Source organism: Adiantum capillus-veneris, chromosome 15 (assembly GCF_014529385.1).
Source record: "Adiantum capillus-veneris isolate H3 chromosome 15, ASM1452938v2, whole genome shotgun sequence".
Lineage (NCBI taxonomy): Eukaryota > Viridiplantae > Streptophyta > Polypodiopsida > Polypodiales > Pteridaceae > Adiantum > Adiantum capillus-veneris.
In genome coordinates, this window is record NC_140945.1 from 24616894 (window position 1) to 24634447 (window position 17554).

Here is a 17554-nt window from a genome sequence, read left to right on the forward strand (position 1 = left end):
GATTTCAAAAAAGATCAGCCATGTAGCTTACACGTTGAAGCTACCAGAAGGCAATACATAATGATTTTCATGTTAGCCTTCTAAGGCCCTTTGTTGGTGATGTGCCAGAGAATATGCTTGATGAGGAACAACCCGAAGTGGAAGAATTGGATGAGATTGTTCTTGAATAGGTATTGGCACACAAGGAAAGGAAGGTTAGAGGAAAGATTGCAAGATGCTATCTGGTGAAGTTCAAGAACTATCCATCTTTGGATAAATGGAAGAGTCTGAATTGGTTGATTCACCTCAACTATTTTGCAACTATATCTTGAATACTTTCAGATGGAACCCACAGAGACTTGATGTAGCCCTTTGGAGCCAAGTGAGAGCATGTTTCAGAATGCTCAAAGGAGTAGTTAAGCAATTGTATCTACTCTTTCCATACAGAATTTGGCTGGAGAAGTTTACTTGTTTTCCCCGGGACCCTTGAAAAGGTGCAAGTGGACATTGCACGGCCATTGTGAAACAACTGCGACCGAACAGGTTTCTCACATCAGGAGTCTAGGTCGGTCAGTATGGGACTAGTCGAGCTAGTTAGCACTCAATTCTAATGAGTATGGAAGCCTATGTGCGCCACATGGAATTTGGGCCACTCGAGAAGTCACTTACAACTTTATAAGTTAGTGGGAACTAGGAAATTAAAACCAAAGGGACAAACTGGACACTTGGCACCTGCAAGACACCTCAACACAAGGGGGCGCCCAAATGAGAGAGGAGGTTTATCTTTGAACATTAAGTGACCTACAGAGTGTGTGAGTAGTGGGTGCAAGTTCACAGCTTTATTGAAAAGCTTGCCTTCTCCTTTGTCTCATGTAGCGAGATGATTTGCTCTCGTGCATCTCTCCCTCCCCTCTGCACGTATAGTAATGCCCCACTAGTTGGACTACTCAGATGATTATGTACAGTTCTGAGGGTTTTATGCGCGTTTGCCAAGGCAAGAGCCTTCTAAACAGGAACCGGATTAGCTAATTGCTAATCCCCCACAGGTACACACAGTTCCATTGCGAAAGATTGGGAATTTGGAGAGTTTTCTCGCGTGAGAACTGAAACCGGTCCGTAGGGCAATAGACGTAGGCTTTCACCCAAAACTTTATTTTAACTTTACGACACAAAGGAACTTCACGAATAAGCTTGGGACTAGAAATCAACACTTCAAGACATTTCACGACTTGGTAGCTAGAGCGCTACCAAGCAGACAGCAACACCCTGTTGGCCCCAAAGACTGGTGCCCCTTTCAGTATTTCTTTATTGTTATTATACGTGAGAAAAACCTTAAAATTTTACAAGCTGTCCCACTTTTATCGGGCTGAAATTAACTCAATTTCGGCAACATAACCATGGTAGAAGTCTCCACGTACAAAATCCCACGTAAACATTGACTTTCCACACACATTAGAGCACTTTGCAAAACCTGGAGAGAAATTACAGCTCGCTGAATTCTCTGTTTTGCGCTCCGATCCGCATGCCGATCACTTCTATGGATAGCCCTCGAGCTCTCGCACCTATAGGGTCACTTGCCCCTTGAATTAGACGAGATTCCTCACGGGAAATCTCTCTAAATTGTCCTGTACAAGCACCCAATGCTTTCCTGAGGCTCCCCTGGCAAAAAAACGATCGGAACGCTTCCACCTAACCCTCACCGAGCTGTCCAAACCTGTCCATGGCTGTAATTGCAGGTTTTTGACCCAATTTCGCCAACATAGCTGCGCAAAAATCCCTGTAGGTCAAAAGTACAAGTCAAGGACATTTTCCCTTGCGGTATGGAAGCTTTCCAGTGAGCTGCAGGTCAATTTCAGCATGCTATAATTTTCTGTTTGGCCATTGCTAGGTGCCTACTGCCCTCTACACGCATCCCAAGGCCTTTTCGAGGCTCCCCTAGCAATTCCCTGCAGTTTAGATGCGTGCAGAAAAACACAGCAGGCTGTAATTCTCTGTTTTGGACCATTTCAAGCAGAGTGAGCACGCCTATGCGTGTCTCAGGTGCTCCCGCACGCAATGGGACAATTCCCCTGTAAATCGGACGAGTTTTCACGCGAGAAAACTCTCCGTTTTCGCATTCCTTCGTGAAAGAGCTGTGCGTACCTGAAGGGGATTAGCAATTAGCTAATCCGATTCCTGTACAGAAGGCTCTTGCCTTGGCAAAATCACATAAAACCCCCAGAATTGTACATGGTCATCTGAGAAGCCCAACTAATGGAGCATTACCATATGTGCAAAGGGGAGAGAGAGATGCGCGAGAGCAAATCATCGCGCTACATAGAGCAAGGAAGAAGGCATTAAAGCTGTGATCGCCTGCACCCACTACTCACACACACATTGTAGCACCTATAAGCTAAAATTAGCCCCCACTTCAATTTTGGGCGCCCCCTCTTCTTACAGACTTGGCAAGTCGCTCTGACACCGCCATGTGTCCAATTTGCTCCTTTTGATTTAATTCTTAGTACCACCAACTTATAAAGTGTAGCGAGAGGCCTAAATGACTTTGAACTAAGCCTAGACACCCTTTTACTGCTCGAATTCCAATGTCAATTGGCCTAACCAACTCGTGGTGACCTGCCCTTCCCGACTGCGGGTGAAACTCTCGACCATCGGTCGTTTCACACTGGCCATACAATGTCCGACCATTTGCAACTTCAAAAAGAGGGTCTCAAAAATTAAACAAAAATCATCGGAAAGAAACCAATTCCTCAAGTTAGCAATTGTCACATCCTCGTGACATACCACCCTCGATTGCGTACCATATATACATGCCATAGATGATTTACTGTGGTAAGCACCCTTTTATCATCGCATGTATCCACAAGAAAGACTGTCAAAACATGTGTACAAATGACTTAATAAGACCTTCATACTTTTGTCAAACAATGTACATTGCTATTGCACTGAATCCATGAGTACATTTGATGTGTTAGTTCTATCATTACCCCTCCTTTGCAGACGTTGGGTTGGGGCATACGTAGGCTGTAACCCAAAGGCTTCAAGGTAAAGCTGCAATACATTTGGTGACACTGATAGTTCATGCTCTTCCATCCACTTTGCATCCATAGGTGGATAGTTCTTGAACTTCACCAAATAGCATCTTGCAACCTGTCCCTTAACTTTTACATGTGCAAGAGGCTCTTGCCTTTGCAAACGAGCATAATTCCATAACACTGTAGCGTACTACCCATGACCAAGTAAGCTCAAATTTCAAGATGATTTACCAATGCGTCAAAGAATCCAAGCAATCGCCTAAGAGAATCGACGAGCAGCGTGCCACCTGGCAGACCCACATCACTCCCGCAGGAGATCTAGAGGCCGGTCTACCACAGTAAGATCTCTCCCTATCTCATCTTGGTTCATACTTGCAAACCCTAAAAACGCAACAAAAAAAGGTTATGTAGGAACATGCGGAATTTCCTCTCTGTCTTGTGAAGAGGAACCCTCTTCCCTGGTGTCATCCGTCCAATCAACCAAAGTGTAATTCCAAGTTCCTGTGCTTTGTGTCTTTGCTCAAAAACCAACCAAAGCTTACTTCTTGAGGAAAAAGTGATTCTGTCTCGGCAACAAAAACCATGAAACCAGCCCAAAGGGCGGTAGACGTAAGCTTTCGCCCCAAACTTTATTTTAACTTTACTACACAAAGGAACTTCACGAATACTGTGCTTTGTGTCTTTGCTCAAAAACCAACCAAAGCTTACTTCTTGAGGAAAAAGTGATTCTGTCTCGGCAACAAAACCATGAAATCAGCCCGAAGGGCGGTAGACATAGGCTTTCACCCGAAACTTTATTTTAACTTTACTACACAAAGAAACTTCACGAATAAGCATGTGACTAGAATTCACCACTTCAAGACATTTCACTTCTTGGTAGTAGCTAAAGCACTACCAAGAAGACAGCAACACCCTGTTGGCCCCAAAGACTGGGGCCCCTTTCGGTATTTCTTTATTCTTAGTATACTTGAGAGAAACCTGTAAAATTCTACAAGCTGTCCCACTTTTATCAGGCTGAAATTCCTCTACTCTGATTTCGGCAACATAACCACAGTAGAAGTCTCCACGGACAAAATCCCAAGTAAACATTGACTTTCCACGCACTTTAGAGCATAGTTACAGGGGACGGGGGGGACGGGCCCTAGGGCCGGGGAACGGCCGTAACCGGGCCGAGAACGGCTGGGAACGCCCAGGGACGGACGGAAAACGGGCCGGACGGGCGGGTCGCAGGGGGGATGGACCGGGGCCGGACCGGGGTCGGACGGACCGGACGGGGACGGCAGGGGTCGGCCGGGGTCGGATTCAAAAAAGTAACCGTTTTTGACCGTTTGCAACGGCTCTGTGCAGCCCCAACTGCCATATTTTTTAAGCCTTGGCCCTTGGGAGGCTATAAAAGGCTCCCTTGGGCCTCTTAATACTCATAGTCTCAATGCTCAATGCTCATTCCATTTCCCTCAAGCTCAAGGCTCAAGCTCATTCCATTTCCCTCAAGCTCAAGGCTCAAGTTTGAACTTTGAAGCTCTCCTCTCCCTCTTCTACCCACTTTGAAGCTCTCCTTTACTCTCTCTCCACACAAGCTCTCCTCTAACCCTTCTAACTTCTAAGCTCTACTCTCTCGAGTCTCTCCACCATCATGTCATCTCAAGCCAACTCCACTTCTCAAGCCGCTTCTTCTCGAAGGAGGCCCGCAGTGCAAACGTGGTCGTGGTGGGATGAAGTCGACTTTAGCTCGCGTGGCAAAGGTGGCGGTGCAAGACCATGGACGTGCAAGCTATGTCCATACAAGAGATCGGGTGGTTCAAACAAAGTGCGAGCCCATCTTCTTCATGAACCCGGTCACGAGGTGAAGTTTTGCCCTCATGTAGCTCCCGAGAAGAGGTTGGATCTTCTTGAGAAACTCACGGTGTATGAGGTTGCGGAAGCGGCCAAGAGGGGCCGCTTTGTTGCCGTTGATCCCTCCGCCACGGCGACACCGCGAGAGCAAAGGGAAGCCAACCTTGACGACATCTCTCGAACCTTCAAGAGCCATGGATCTACACCGTCCTCTTCCCTTCCGCATCGCCAAACCACTCTCAACGAAAATTGGAATCCTAAATTGAAGGAAGAGGTAGATAGGTCGGTTGCCCGATTCTTCTTCCACGACCACATTGCCTTCCATGCTTCGCGGTGAGTTTCCCTTGGCATATGCACATTGCAATCTTCCATTTTGTATTCATAATGGGTTATAATTTCTCGACTCTCCATACTAACGCAACATGCTCTATTTTGTGTGGATAGGTCTCCATACTTTCGAACCATGGTTACGAAAATAGGGGAATATGGCTCCTCTTATGTGCCACCTTCATCGGAGAGGCTTCGCACCACCCTTCTTGACAAAGAGAAGCTTGCCGTGGAGCAAGCGGCCCAAGCAACAAAGGAATTGTGGGAGACCAATGGCGTCTCTCTTCTTGTAGATGGATGGAGCGACACCCGCAAGCGGTCCATCCACGGGGTGGTGGCCTACTCTCGGGGGGAGATGTACTTTGTGGAGTCACATGATGCATCCGATAGTGGCAAGGCCGCCGAGATGCTTGCTGCGGAGTGGACAAGCACCATAGAGATCACCGGCCCGGAGAATGTCCTTTGTATGGTTGCAGATGGAGAGGCGTCAAATAGGGCAGCCGGAGCTATCATTGAGGGCATGTATCCCAGCATCCATGTCACATTTTGCATGGCGCATTGCCTCAATAACCTCCTCAAGGACATAGGGAACTTGTCATGGATTTCACCCACCATTGGTGACGCCTCTCGAATTGTCTCCTTTGTGCTCAACCATCAAAAAGTGCGCCATGAATTCTCAAAGAGGAGCCAGTTGTCTTTGCTCAAATATTCAGAGACAAGATTTGCATTCAATTGGCTTATGCTAGGCCGCTTGTCTACATGTGGCGGAGCCTTAAGGGGCCTCTTTCTCAGTGATGAGTTCCAGGCCATGCCGGAGTCTACATCAGCAGTAGGATTGAAATGCCGAGAATGGGCCGACGACGCCGCTTGGTGGGAGGAGGTGAAGACTCTTGACGCCATGGTCAAGCCTATTCTACACCTACTTCGAGTGGTGGATGGCTTGCAGCCATGCATTGGCAAAGTCTACGAAGCCATGGATCGGATGATAGAGGCACTTAAGAAGCTTGTGCCTAACCCTGTTCAGTATGCGGAGATTCATGGCTTGTGTGAGTCGAGGTGGAATGGATACTACTCTCCACTTCATGCGGCAGCTTATGTGCTTGACCCTCAGTTTCAAGGAAGGCGTCAAGAGACCGACAAGGAGGTGAGCAAAGGATGGCGGCTTGCATTGAAGCGCCTTGAGCCTAGCAGTGACATTAGGCGCAAGATTAGAGACGAGCTACTCAACTACAGGCAAAAGAAGGGCTCCTATGGATGTGTAGATGCACAGCTTGATTGCAACAAGATTGGCTCGGTTTTGTGGTGGGAGGACTATGGAGGAGATGGCCCACATTTGCAGCGCTTGGCTGTTCGTGTCCTTAGCCAAGCATGTACCACTAGTTGCTTGGAGCAACTATGGAGTGTGTACAGCCACATTGCCTCTAAGAAGAGGAATCGCCTTGGCGTTCAGAGGGCCAATGATTTGGTGTTTGTGAGCGCTAACTTGCGCATGCTTGCCAAGAGCATCACACACAAGGCAGATCCTTTCACTGAGTGGGAGATGGCACAAGAGAATCCATCTATGGCCGATACTCTTTTGGAGGAGCTAGAGGAGGATTTTGAGTCTCAATGCGAGTCTCCCGAGCCGGAGCCCTCATACGTTGCTGATGACCTTGACTACGACGACGATGTGGAGATTCAGCAGGCGAGCACTTCTTGAGTTTGATGATCATTGATCACTCGACTCTCGAGTCTAGACTCTTGAGTCTACGACTCTACCTACTACATAGCCCTTTGTACTTTTTGTTATCCTTGAGGCCTCAGGCTTGTCCTAAGTCCTTTAGGCTTTTTGACTCTTGAGCCCTTGTGGCATGCACTTCTCATTTTGTATCCATCGATCATCGATGTTTTATTAGCACATTTCAGCCTATATGACTCGTGTTCTTTGGTCTATTTAGTGTAAATTAATGGTCAAAGTGATGCTCTATGTGTGTGGCATGTGTGTAGGTCAAAAAATGCCAAAAAAACTCTCTTTTTTTTTTTGCCGTTCCGAACCCCGTCCCCGTTTCCTGACTTTTGCTGTCCCGACCCCGTTCCCGACCCCGACTCGCCGTCCCATGTAACTATGCTTTAGAGCACTTTGCAAAACCTGGCGAGAAATTACAGCTCGCTGAATTCTCTATTTTGCACTCCGATTCGCGTGTCGGTCACTTCTGTGGGTAGCCCTCGAGCTCTCGCATCTGTAGGGTCACTTGCCCCTTGAATTAGACGAGATTCCTCGCGGGAAATCTCTCTAAATTGTTTTGTACAAGCAACCAATGCTTTCCCGAGGCTCCCCTAGCAAATAGAACGCTTCCACCTAACCCTCACCAAGCTGTCCAAACCTGTCCATGGCTGTAATTGCAGGTTTTTGACCCAATTTCACTAGCATAACGACGCAAAAATCCCTATAGGTCAAAAGTACACGTCAAGGACACTTTCCTTGGCGGTATGGAAGCTTTCCAGTGAGTTGCAGGTCAATTTCAGCATGCTCTAATTTTCTGTTTGTCACTGCTAGGTGCCTACTACCCTGTACACACATCCCAAGGCCTTTTTGAGGCTCCCCTGGTGATTCTTTGCAGTTTAGGTGCGAAACCCTAAACCTGTAGAAAAACACAACAGGCTGTAATTCTCTATTTTGGACCGTTTCAAGCAGATCGAGCACGCCTACGCGTGTCTCAAGTGCTTCGCACGCAATGGGACAGTTCCCCTGTAAATCGAACGAGTTTTCACGTGAGAAAACTCTCCGTTTTCGCAGCATGCTGCACTCCAATGAAGGAGCTTCCTCCTAATGGAGAGAAAGAGAGGAGCAGTTTGCTGCTTTGAAGCCAAATCCAAGCCAACCTGACAGCCTAGATAACGTACAGAAGTTCCTGGGGGTATCCACTTGAAGCCCTCTCCCGATGACCAATCAAGCATCGGAGCGCTACCAATCCAGAAAGCCCCTTCTTCTTGCCTCTACTGTGTCTCTGGATCTTTCCCCTCTTCTGGCTCTTTCTTCCCTCGTCATTACACACGGAGGTCGAAGAACTGCAAAGCTATCAGAAGAAGATGAGGATGAACTGAAATCATCCTCAAATCGAACTCGCTTCTTGGTCTTCTTGGCATTTTCAAAAGTAGATTTCCGACCCAAGTAGCGTGGATGTGATGCTCGACTTTGCTTCCCGGGCCACTTCTTGGTCTTCATGAGTGTGGTGACTCTTCGCTCTACTGCTTCTTCAAACTCATCCTCTCAATACACCTTCTAGGCCGGAGACCTAGGTGTAGCTGACTTCTTCATTGCCGAGTGCGCACATTTGTAGAGAGTTGATACTCCTCTAATCCAAGCACTTGAAAGCCCCATCCTGCGCAGAGTGCCCTCCAAGAAGTCCTAGTCAACTCTGTCGTATGTCTTCTCTAAATCAAGAAGGAGTCCCACAAGACCCTCTCCTCGGAGACGTGCGAAAGCAGACGCCTCCCAAAAGGTATAGATGTTGTCAAGGATACTACGCTCCTTGACAAAGTCTGTCTGCATCTCATGTATAATGCTCTCAAGTAGTGGCTGAATCCTCAAACTCAAAGCCTCAAATCAAACATCAAATTACGAGAAGATGTCATGTGCCTAGTACCACCATTGCTAATGATCCATTCGCTTTCCATCGCAAAAGGAATATGATCGTTGGAGATCTTTGCCTTTGCAGAACGAGGATATACATCGTCGCTACTTAAGACTTGATATGCCGCCGCAAAGGATATTATCTCAGTGAGTCCGATGCAGATGATGATAAACCTAGATTTGTAGAAGGAAAAGTGTGTCGTGTTGTGCGTGTTGTGTGTGGGTGCCTCTTAGTGGAGTGTGCAAGAAGTCTCACTTTCATTGAACTACACAAGCAAATGACAATGACTATTGCAAGATAACGATGAATTGAGTCATACGTAAATGACACACCACAATGGTACTCAAAGCTCTATTGAAGTGATCGATTCATGTATCAACTCGAAGAATCGGCTGGCCGAACTCTCAAATCTAGACCAAAGATTACACGATACAATGGGGATGTAGAGGCTCAACAATGCATGGAGTGTGTTGCAAGACTATGTACAGCCTCAAGACTCAAGACCAAGATAGACCAATTATAAAGCTAATGACTCATCCACTGTGGGGCCTCGCCATGCGCGCACCAATGTTAGTCAGTTGAGGGGACCTGATGAGTCAGTTGCTTCATATCATGAGGATATGAATGCAGTTGCTATTGACTTTTACCGTGAGTTGCTTTCAGTTGAGCCACAGTCAAAGCGCCAGGATGCATGTAGAGAGCAGGATTGGGCACAGATATTTTTCCTTTGATAGTGAAGTTACTTTTGGAGACAACTCAATGGTTCCTATACACAATGATGGGCCTAGGGAGCTTATTCCAAATGGCAAAGGCAAAATGTGGCTCTCCCAAGTATTATATGTTCCTCGACTGCAATAACATTTTGTGGGAGGGTGCATGAGGTTTGCAATCTTGGCATGATGAACTTTATCTAGCCAAAAGGCCAAGGCACATAGCAGAAGCAATTGGACCCACTTCGACCTCTTTCTTTAAATTTGGAGTCACACCCAATAGATATACCTTGAGCAAGTTCCATTGGACTAGTGTCCCTTGGTGTGCCAAATGAAAGTGATACTCTCTCCGGCAAGTTCCCTCAGAACACTTGTGACAATAAGAGTGCAAGAAGAGAGTGGTTTGTTTGCACAAAGCAGCTATTTTGGGGAGGCTGATCACGACGATTATGGAGGTGTAGTGGGTGCCCATTTTAGAGGAGAGGTGTGCTTGCACTTAAGCTGCTATTGTCAGTCGTTCCCATGCATCTTCCATTGCCACTTCTAATGGTAAGCTCATTAACAATCATAGTTCAAGATAAACACTTTGTTGCTGACAAAGAATAAGACAACCCTCCAGAATTTCTTTTCTTGTGTGTGTGTGTGCCCATGTGCATTAATTTGCATCCATATTGGTGTGCACTCGTGCCAGCACTAGTTTTGTTTACTGCATACCCAGACAATTAATTTCATCATAAAGGAAATAAAAAAAATGGTAAACTCAAAAACGAGGCGCCCTTGTAAAAACTAGTGTTTCAGCTCACTAATAAGGCAAATCGTGAAAAAGCAAGCATACCTGAGAGCATCAAAGACTAGAATCACGACCTTCTTGACAGCTGGTGGAGTCCAGCAATGGGGTTTAGTAGCAATGTGCTTTGGCTTGGTAGGTGTTTGTCTTGTGCAGTCGTCCTCCTCAGAGACTGCATGGAAGGAGCTTGAGTTGCTTATGGAAGGAAGCATATAGGCCAAATTACAGCCCACCTCGTCGTGTTGGAGATCATCGCAGTGGCTGAATAGAGGAAGCTCGTTGCGTGTAAGGAGGAATCCCCGCGTAAAAACGAAGATGCCTATGCCGTGCAACCCTGAAATATATAGGAATAGACACAACATGCGCTGTTCCTGCTTCAGCTCCATTGTTCCGTCTTCAGAGGACTGGTCGAAAGCTGGTCAACTTGACACTCGCAAATCTACACTTAACAAGTGAAAGGGTCACGATGGCTTTCTGAAACAATAGTAAGAAGTGATAAAACAGTAGTAGCACTTCAAGGGGGTAAGAAAAGGGCAAAAAGGGCACTGAAAGGAAAGGAAAGGGCAGGGGAGGGCACGTGGAGGTCTCTCTCTCTCTCTCTCTCTCTCTCTCTCTCTCTCTTTCTCTCTCTCGCTCGCTCGTCGCAGTGGCAACATTTGGAGCCCTGCACGCCTCTCTCTCTCTCTCTCTCTCTCTCTCTCTCTCTCTCTCTCTCTCTCTCGCTCTCACACGCACACATACATACGAACCTACGGTTATCCCCCAGAGCCTCAGACACATCTCTCTCTCTCTCTCTCTCTCTCTCTCTCTCTCTCTCTCTCTATCAAGAGAGGCCTATTTGCTGGTTCTGTTTGCGCCAAGCAAGGCTGCAACCCCGTCGGGGCCTCTCGATCTCTGTCTGTGTGAGGCCTTGCCAGTGGCTCTAACCGCATGAGGAAAGCCCGTAGCTATGCAAGGCGCCTCTCTGAGGCAGTGGGTAGAGAGAAAGAGTGGGAGAGTCGGGACATGGTCATTGACTAGTTGCTCCCCAAGGGTAATAGAGGAAGTGGAATATGCTGGGGTAATAAGGGATTTTATTTAAACGGTGCCAGTAGCAGAAGCTTACCAGGAATTATATAAGGTGAAACATTGCTCGGGAATGTCTCTTTTATTAAGAGATCAGGTGTCTTCATCACAAAGAAGCAAACCAAAAAATACTAACAAAATTTTTAAAATTTATAGGATTTTTAAACTAAGTTTTGACATCATTACACCGGTTTTTCTTTTTTTTACTATGGTTTTCTCATTAATATATATATACATATATATATATATATATATATATAAAGCTTTGTGAGGGCACTTTTGTCTCCCAAGTGATCCTAAGAGCATCAACTTTGATAAGTGTGTATGCATACATTGTGTGTGTGCGTATGCGCATGCATGTGATCATTGTTTGTGTGCCTAGGATGTGTATGTGTAGGCATCACACAAAGCCCTCAACATTTTTTTCCTGCACCCCATCATACATTGCTTCTTGTCTCATGCATTTGTGAGTGTGGTGTGTGTTGTGTTGGGAGCATATTGACGACATCAGTGGGGATGTTGTAGTAGTGAGTTAATACTATGCATGATGAAGTTGATGGCTATATTGTCTTATGGATGATTACCATGACACTATAGCTACCATGAAGTTGATGGTTATCTTGTCTTATGGATGACTACCATGACACTATAGCTACACTTTCCTTCATTGATGGATTTAAGCTATTCCTAGATTCATCTAGGTATATGTTTTAGTCGTATTAGTGGACATTGTGAAGTTTTTGTCCAAGTTGCAACTAGTTGATATTGTGGAAATTCTTACTATTCTTAGTGGTGTGTATGCCCTATCAACTACCTTTTTTGTTGCATTAATTCTTTCTATCTAATTCTTTTTTGTAGTGCTAGGCTTCATTGTGGCTGAGTCTGCCCTTGATCTTTGGAGTCGTGATAGAAACTAGATAGGCTAAACCTTGTGTTGATGTATGCTCATGTGTGTGTGTGTGTGTGTGTGTGTGTGTGTGTGTGTGTGTTGTTTTTTTTTTTTTAACTTATACTTATACACAAAAGAACATAACAATTCAAAAGACAATTGACTTTAAACAAAGGACAATGATTAGCACAAAAACAACTGAGTCTTTGATTCATTTTTGTACATCATAGTGAGAATGAGGTATGATTCTAGTGTTTTGTATGTAAGATAGTCAATAACAACTTATTTTGAAGTGCAAGAGGCCAGGTTCCATAGGGATGGACAACAGCTAAGCCAAAAAGATCCTAAGTAAAGATAGAGTCCTCACATACATCCATATAAACAAGACAACAGATTTGTTGGCTTTGAATACGTATTACAAGTGTCAACGAACCTATCAGTTGTTATCCATGTCCTACTTAAAATCTCTTTAACTTATACCTACCATCCATGAAGTGTTAAATATGAGCAAATATCCATTCTCAGAATAGTAATCCATAGATGAAAGTGTGTGTGTGTGTGTGTGTGTGTGTGTGTGTGTGTGTGTCCACCCTAGCACAGGCACCATACTCAATGAGTCGGCAATAGGCCCATTGAGTATGGGCCTACTGCCTCATCTAGAAGAAAATCCATGAGTCTCATCGGAGCTATGAGTGAATGTTAACAAAGAGAATTATACTCCCTTTGGAGTTTTAAGGCTTTGTTAGCCAGTAGAGAATAATATGGATTTTGTTCATAGTCAATCATAGAAGTTTTTCATGCTTTAACCAGTTTTTATGGACAGTCCTCAAAACGAACCGTCCATCCAAGAGTGGTTCATTTATAGGTAAAATGTTCCTGAAATCATAAGAATCAAAATAATTACACAAGGGTAAGTAATTTTGGATAAGCCTACAACCTAAAACCAGCAAAGTCAAAGACTACAATAAATGTGAGTAGGAATCTGATCTATAGACAAGGGAAGACCACCTAACACCTATCAACCTAACAAGAAATTATAAACAGTGGGTCCTTCAAAGCCTATAGACAAAAATCTCCAAAGCCAATGTCCTGGTTTCCCAACTTTCTAGAAGAACCTTGTGTTTAGGACATGTGTGTTGTGTTTTTAGACTTATACTTATACACAAAAGAACATAACAATTCAAAAGATAGCTGGCTTTAAATTAAGGACAATGATTAGCATAAACTCAGTAGTTGATTCATTTTTGTACATCATAGTGAGAATGAGGTATCATTCTAGTGTTTTGTATGTAAGATAGTCAAGATTAACGTATTCTGAAGTGAAAGAGGCCAGGTTCCACAGTGATGGAAATTAGCTAAGCCAAAAAGATCCCAAGTAAAGATAGAGTCCTCACCTAAATCCATATATATAAACAAGGCAACATATTTGTTAGCCTTGAATACGTGCTACAAGTGTCAACAAAACTATCAATTGTTATCCATGTCCTACTTAAAACCTTTTTAACTTATACCTAGCATCCATGTAGTGTTAAATATCCACTCTCAGAACAATAAGCCACAGATGAAAGTGACATGTGTGTTTTCCAGCAATGTATGTGGACAATAGTTGATAATTTTTTTGTGCCGCTGCAACTCAACGTTGAAACCCCAATGGAGCCAAGAATAGGAGGAAAAAAATTTGGTGGCAAGAAGCTTCCCATGGGCAAGAATTGGGTAGCGCCAGTAGTGTTTGTAGGATAGGCCACTCCTCCAAATCCTCTTAGAATTAGTCCCCACTTGAGAGAAAGGGAGTGTCGATGGGAGATGGACTTGAATGCCAACCCTTTTATTAAAGGGGAACACCAATTGGAAACGCTGGCTTTTATCAATCCACGTCCTATGAAGAAATTGGAGAAGGTGATTGATTGCCATGAGCAGAAGAATGAGAAGGTGGATGAGAGGCTGGTTGGACAGCATCCCAAAAAGCCAGTAAAGAGTGCAATTGCAAAAGGAAACGGAAAATTTGTCATTGATGAAGGGGTGAGTGACTTCAAAAGTGGAGGTTGAGCAACTGGGTTGAGTCAAAATAGTAGAAGAACGTCCAAGTTTATGCAAGGGAGATGACAAGGGGATTGGGAATAGTAGCCTACAATTGATGGCTTCCATGCCACTACCATGTGTGGAGGTCTTCTCACCCCCGACAAGAGGCTTGCCCGACATTGTCGTGCAAGTGATGAATGCTCTAAACGGTATCCCTTTAAGTTAAAGAGGTTGAAAATGGAGAATCATCTCAAGAAAAAGCATGGCCTTGTCATACACATCCCTATACCGAACTCAAGTCACCCCTCCAAGGTTGATTTGGGCTCAAGAGACAAGGCACCAAGTACATGGCTGGAGAAAACTCAATGGCACAAGCTGGCAAAGAAGAAATCTGAGGACAAAGAAATAAATTTTGCAATGAATGCAAAGAAGGTTGAGGACCTTCATCGCCTTTGAGCACATGAGAAATGGAGCAAGCCGCAGGTCGAAATTTAGAATCGTACCAAAGGAGAAATTTGTGGATAGCATTGTCAAAGAACACATGACCACCTACCACATATACACTGCATTGCACCTTGCACACATCTAGAAATGCATTGACAAAGGCTACTATAAGCACGGAAGATAATTAACTAGTTAAGGGATTTCTTTGCATTCCTATGGTTGCTACAACTTAGTTCACATTCCTTGTATTTTTTGAAGGCTCAACATGTGGACATGTTTAACTTTATTGCACGCTTATTCTCGTACCACGATAAGCATGTTTATGGTTGCTATAGTTTAGCTTGTGTTCCTTGTATTCTTTGAAGCTTCAACACGTGAGAATGTTTATGTTCTTTCTATCTTATGGTGGTCACATTCGATTTGCTTTACTGAAGCAACAACATTTGAGCTTGTTGTAGGTTTCATGGACATTTCGTCAACTTGCATGAATATATTTTCTTGCCTTGTTTGCTACCATGGGTTTGTTTTATCCACCATTGGTTGTTGCCAAGGGTCTAGGTATACACATGCTATTATGCTTGCCATTGTTTAGTTTAAACTCCTTGTATCTAAAATTCGTAGTGTTTAGTTTATGTTAGTGTATGTTTGGAGGCTTAAGCATGTGGTTTGGTTACATGTTTCACATCCGTTGTCTTTGTTTACATGAAGGTCTTTAAAGTTTCACCCTTCTTTGCTACTATGGGCCTGCCCAATGTACTGATCATCGTCCAACGTTGCCTCCACGTGCCTTTTTGTTGGTATGGGCCCATTTCACCCACATGCTTGGTAGTCCTTGTTTATCTAGGACCTCAATAGAGGTGGTCCTTATAATCAGTGCCGCAACAAGGGATCGGATGGAAACTTAGAGATAACTACAATCTCCAAAGCTTGCAAACACTTTATCACTTCAAAAAACTTGAATAACTAAACTGGGAGAGAGAGAGAGAGAGAGAGAGAGAGAGAGAGAGAGAGAGAGAGAGAGAGAGAGAGAGAGAGAGAGAGAGAATATGTCAGAGTAGGATGCCCCTATACACAGTTGGTGGCCTTGAACTTTGGATATTTGTTTATCAAATTGAACTGTTCATGTACAAGGATCAAAGGGTTGAAATCTGATAGTTGGAGTTCATGTAAACATATGACGTTAATCTACAAGTGATATTTATGTGTGTGAGTGATGCCCTAGAGGGCTGCTTTTATAGGTCCAGAGGACCTACAACAATAGCACATCCCCAAAAAGTAGGGGCTCTCCAAAAACACCTCCCATATTTTTCTCTAAAAGAGAGAAGAAGGCACCTTTTTAACGTTATTTAATGAAAGAAAACTCGTTTTTAGAAAGAGAAAATCAATAAATTCAAGATAGAAAAATTTACGAATTCTAGAGAGAGAGAATTGGTAGAATCAAGAGAAAGAATAAAAAATTTAGGTTTAGATAGAAAATCAATAAATTCTAGAAAGACAATGATTTGTAAATCACTAAGCCTACTTAAGAGGCTATTCTATAATGAGTCATTTTCTCTTTGATTTTTAACCATCGTGTCTAGACTCTCTCTTTATGCTCTCACCTTTGGCATAGGCTAACCCTAATCTCCTTCTCTCTAATCATAAACCTAACACCATGGTTAAGCTAAGGCTCCATCCTCCACAGCCTAACTCTAAACCATTGGTGATTAGGGAACACCCTTCCCAACAAGTGGTATCAGAGCCGACGGTTCCGTACCTAGGTCTATCCATGAGTTAATCCCTATTTGCATTAGCATTCCTAATAATCCACTCCCTAATCACTAGCATCACTACTTAAGCTTGTATATGTTCTTGGAAATACCAATGATCCACTACCCTTCTTGATTAGTGAGCTTTTGATGAGTGGCATTTCATCATTATGTTTTGTGTGTGCATTTTTTACTAGGTTGCATATTATTGCACTCAATTTCAATAAGGTTTGGATCACCATAGATTTCATTATAGCCCTCTTTTCCTTTTGCAAATTGTGTATGTGTATTGTGTTTTTTGAGACTATTCCATAGAGCACTTAAAAGCCATAATCGCATATTGTTTGGCTATCCTATTAAGCTCTCAAAATCCCTCCATTTTTAGCTTTTAATTGACTGCATAATCACTACTTTTGGAGATCATTAGCCCATTAATTAACCCCCTAATTATGAGTGTATGTAGAAGTTTTTTTTAATATGTGCACACTTTGTTGAAGCCAACTCATATCACCAAATTTTTGAGTGCCTCACATTCAAAAGACTTGGCTCAAGTGGTCAAGGCGTTTTCAAGTTGTTGATACAAGAGGTTTGGGGGTCAAAACCTCTCTCGGATTTTGTGGAGGCGAACCTGGGTGGATTTGAAAAGCCTTCAGATTTATCTTGTAGGCTTGGTTGGTCCCTTGGGTGGTGGCTCATACGCCAACATTTTTGTTGCCTAGACTGCTTGAACACAAAAAGAATTGCGTTCAATTAGGAGAGGATTCCATGATGGGAGCTATCGTTAAGAGCCAGGAGCTATTGACTTCAAGGTGTTGGATGAATGGATCGAAGGCATGCGTGTGTGTAGCAAAGATGGAGAGAGAAGAGAGGGAGAGGGAGAGAGCACAACACAGGGATGTGGGGTGGAGCTCCTAAATCTCATTGTATGAGCACAATGTGAGAATGAGTGAGAGCTCCTTATTGTTTGTATGTATAAAGAATAAGGAGATAAATGTGAGCGGCCGAACACTGGTCGGCGGACACGGGCAAAGCATGGTGAGGCACACCGCCTTTACCTAACATTCTCCCACTAAAGACTGTGTGCCGATAAGTGGCAAGAAGACTAGC

The 17554-nt window shown here is 44.1% G+C and overlaps 2 protein-coding genes across 4 annotated transcripts in view; one reads left to right on the forward strand and one right to left on the reverse strand.

Annotated features, from left to right (window-relative positions):
- Window positions 1–10753, reverse strand: part of LOC147440402 (Alkaline-phosphatase-like family protein) — a 189560-nt gene extending 178807 nt beyond the window's left edge. For 2 of the 3 annotated variants that reach the window (XM_086530144.1, XM_086530143.1), the window contains exon 1: window positions 10331–10753. In XM_086530144.1, the coding sequence (XP_086386270.1) occupies window positions 10331–10668 (338 nt within the window). In that variant the 5' untranslated portion in view covers window positions 10669–10753. The remainder of the gene's footprint in view (window positions 1–10330) is intronic. The other variant, XM_086530145.1, reaches the window with a different exon arrangement.
- Window positions 4645–6870, forward strand: LOC147440403 (uncharacterized). The gene is made up of 2 exons (XM_086483516.1): window positions 4645–5177; window positions 5289–6870. Exons 1-2 carry the CDS (start codon window positions 4645–4647, stop codon window positions 6868–6870), a joined length of 2115 nt encoding a protein of 704 aa, XP_086339642.1.
- Window positions 10754–17554: the final 6801 nt, after the last annotated feature.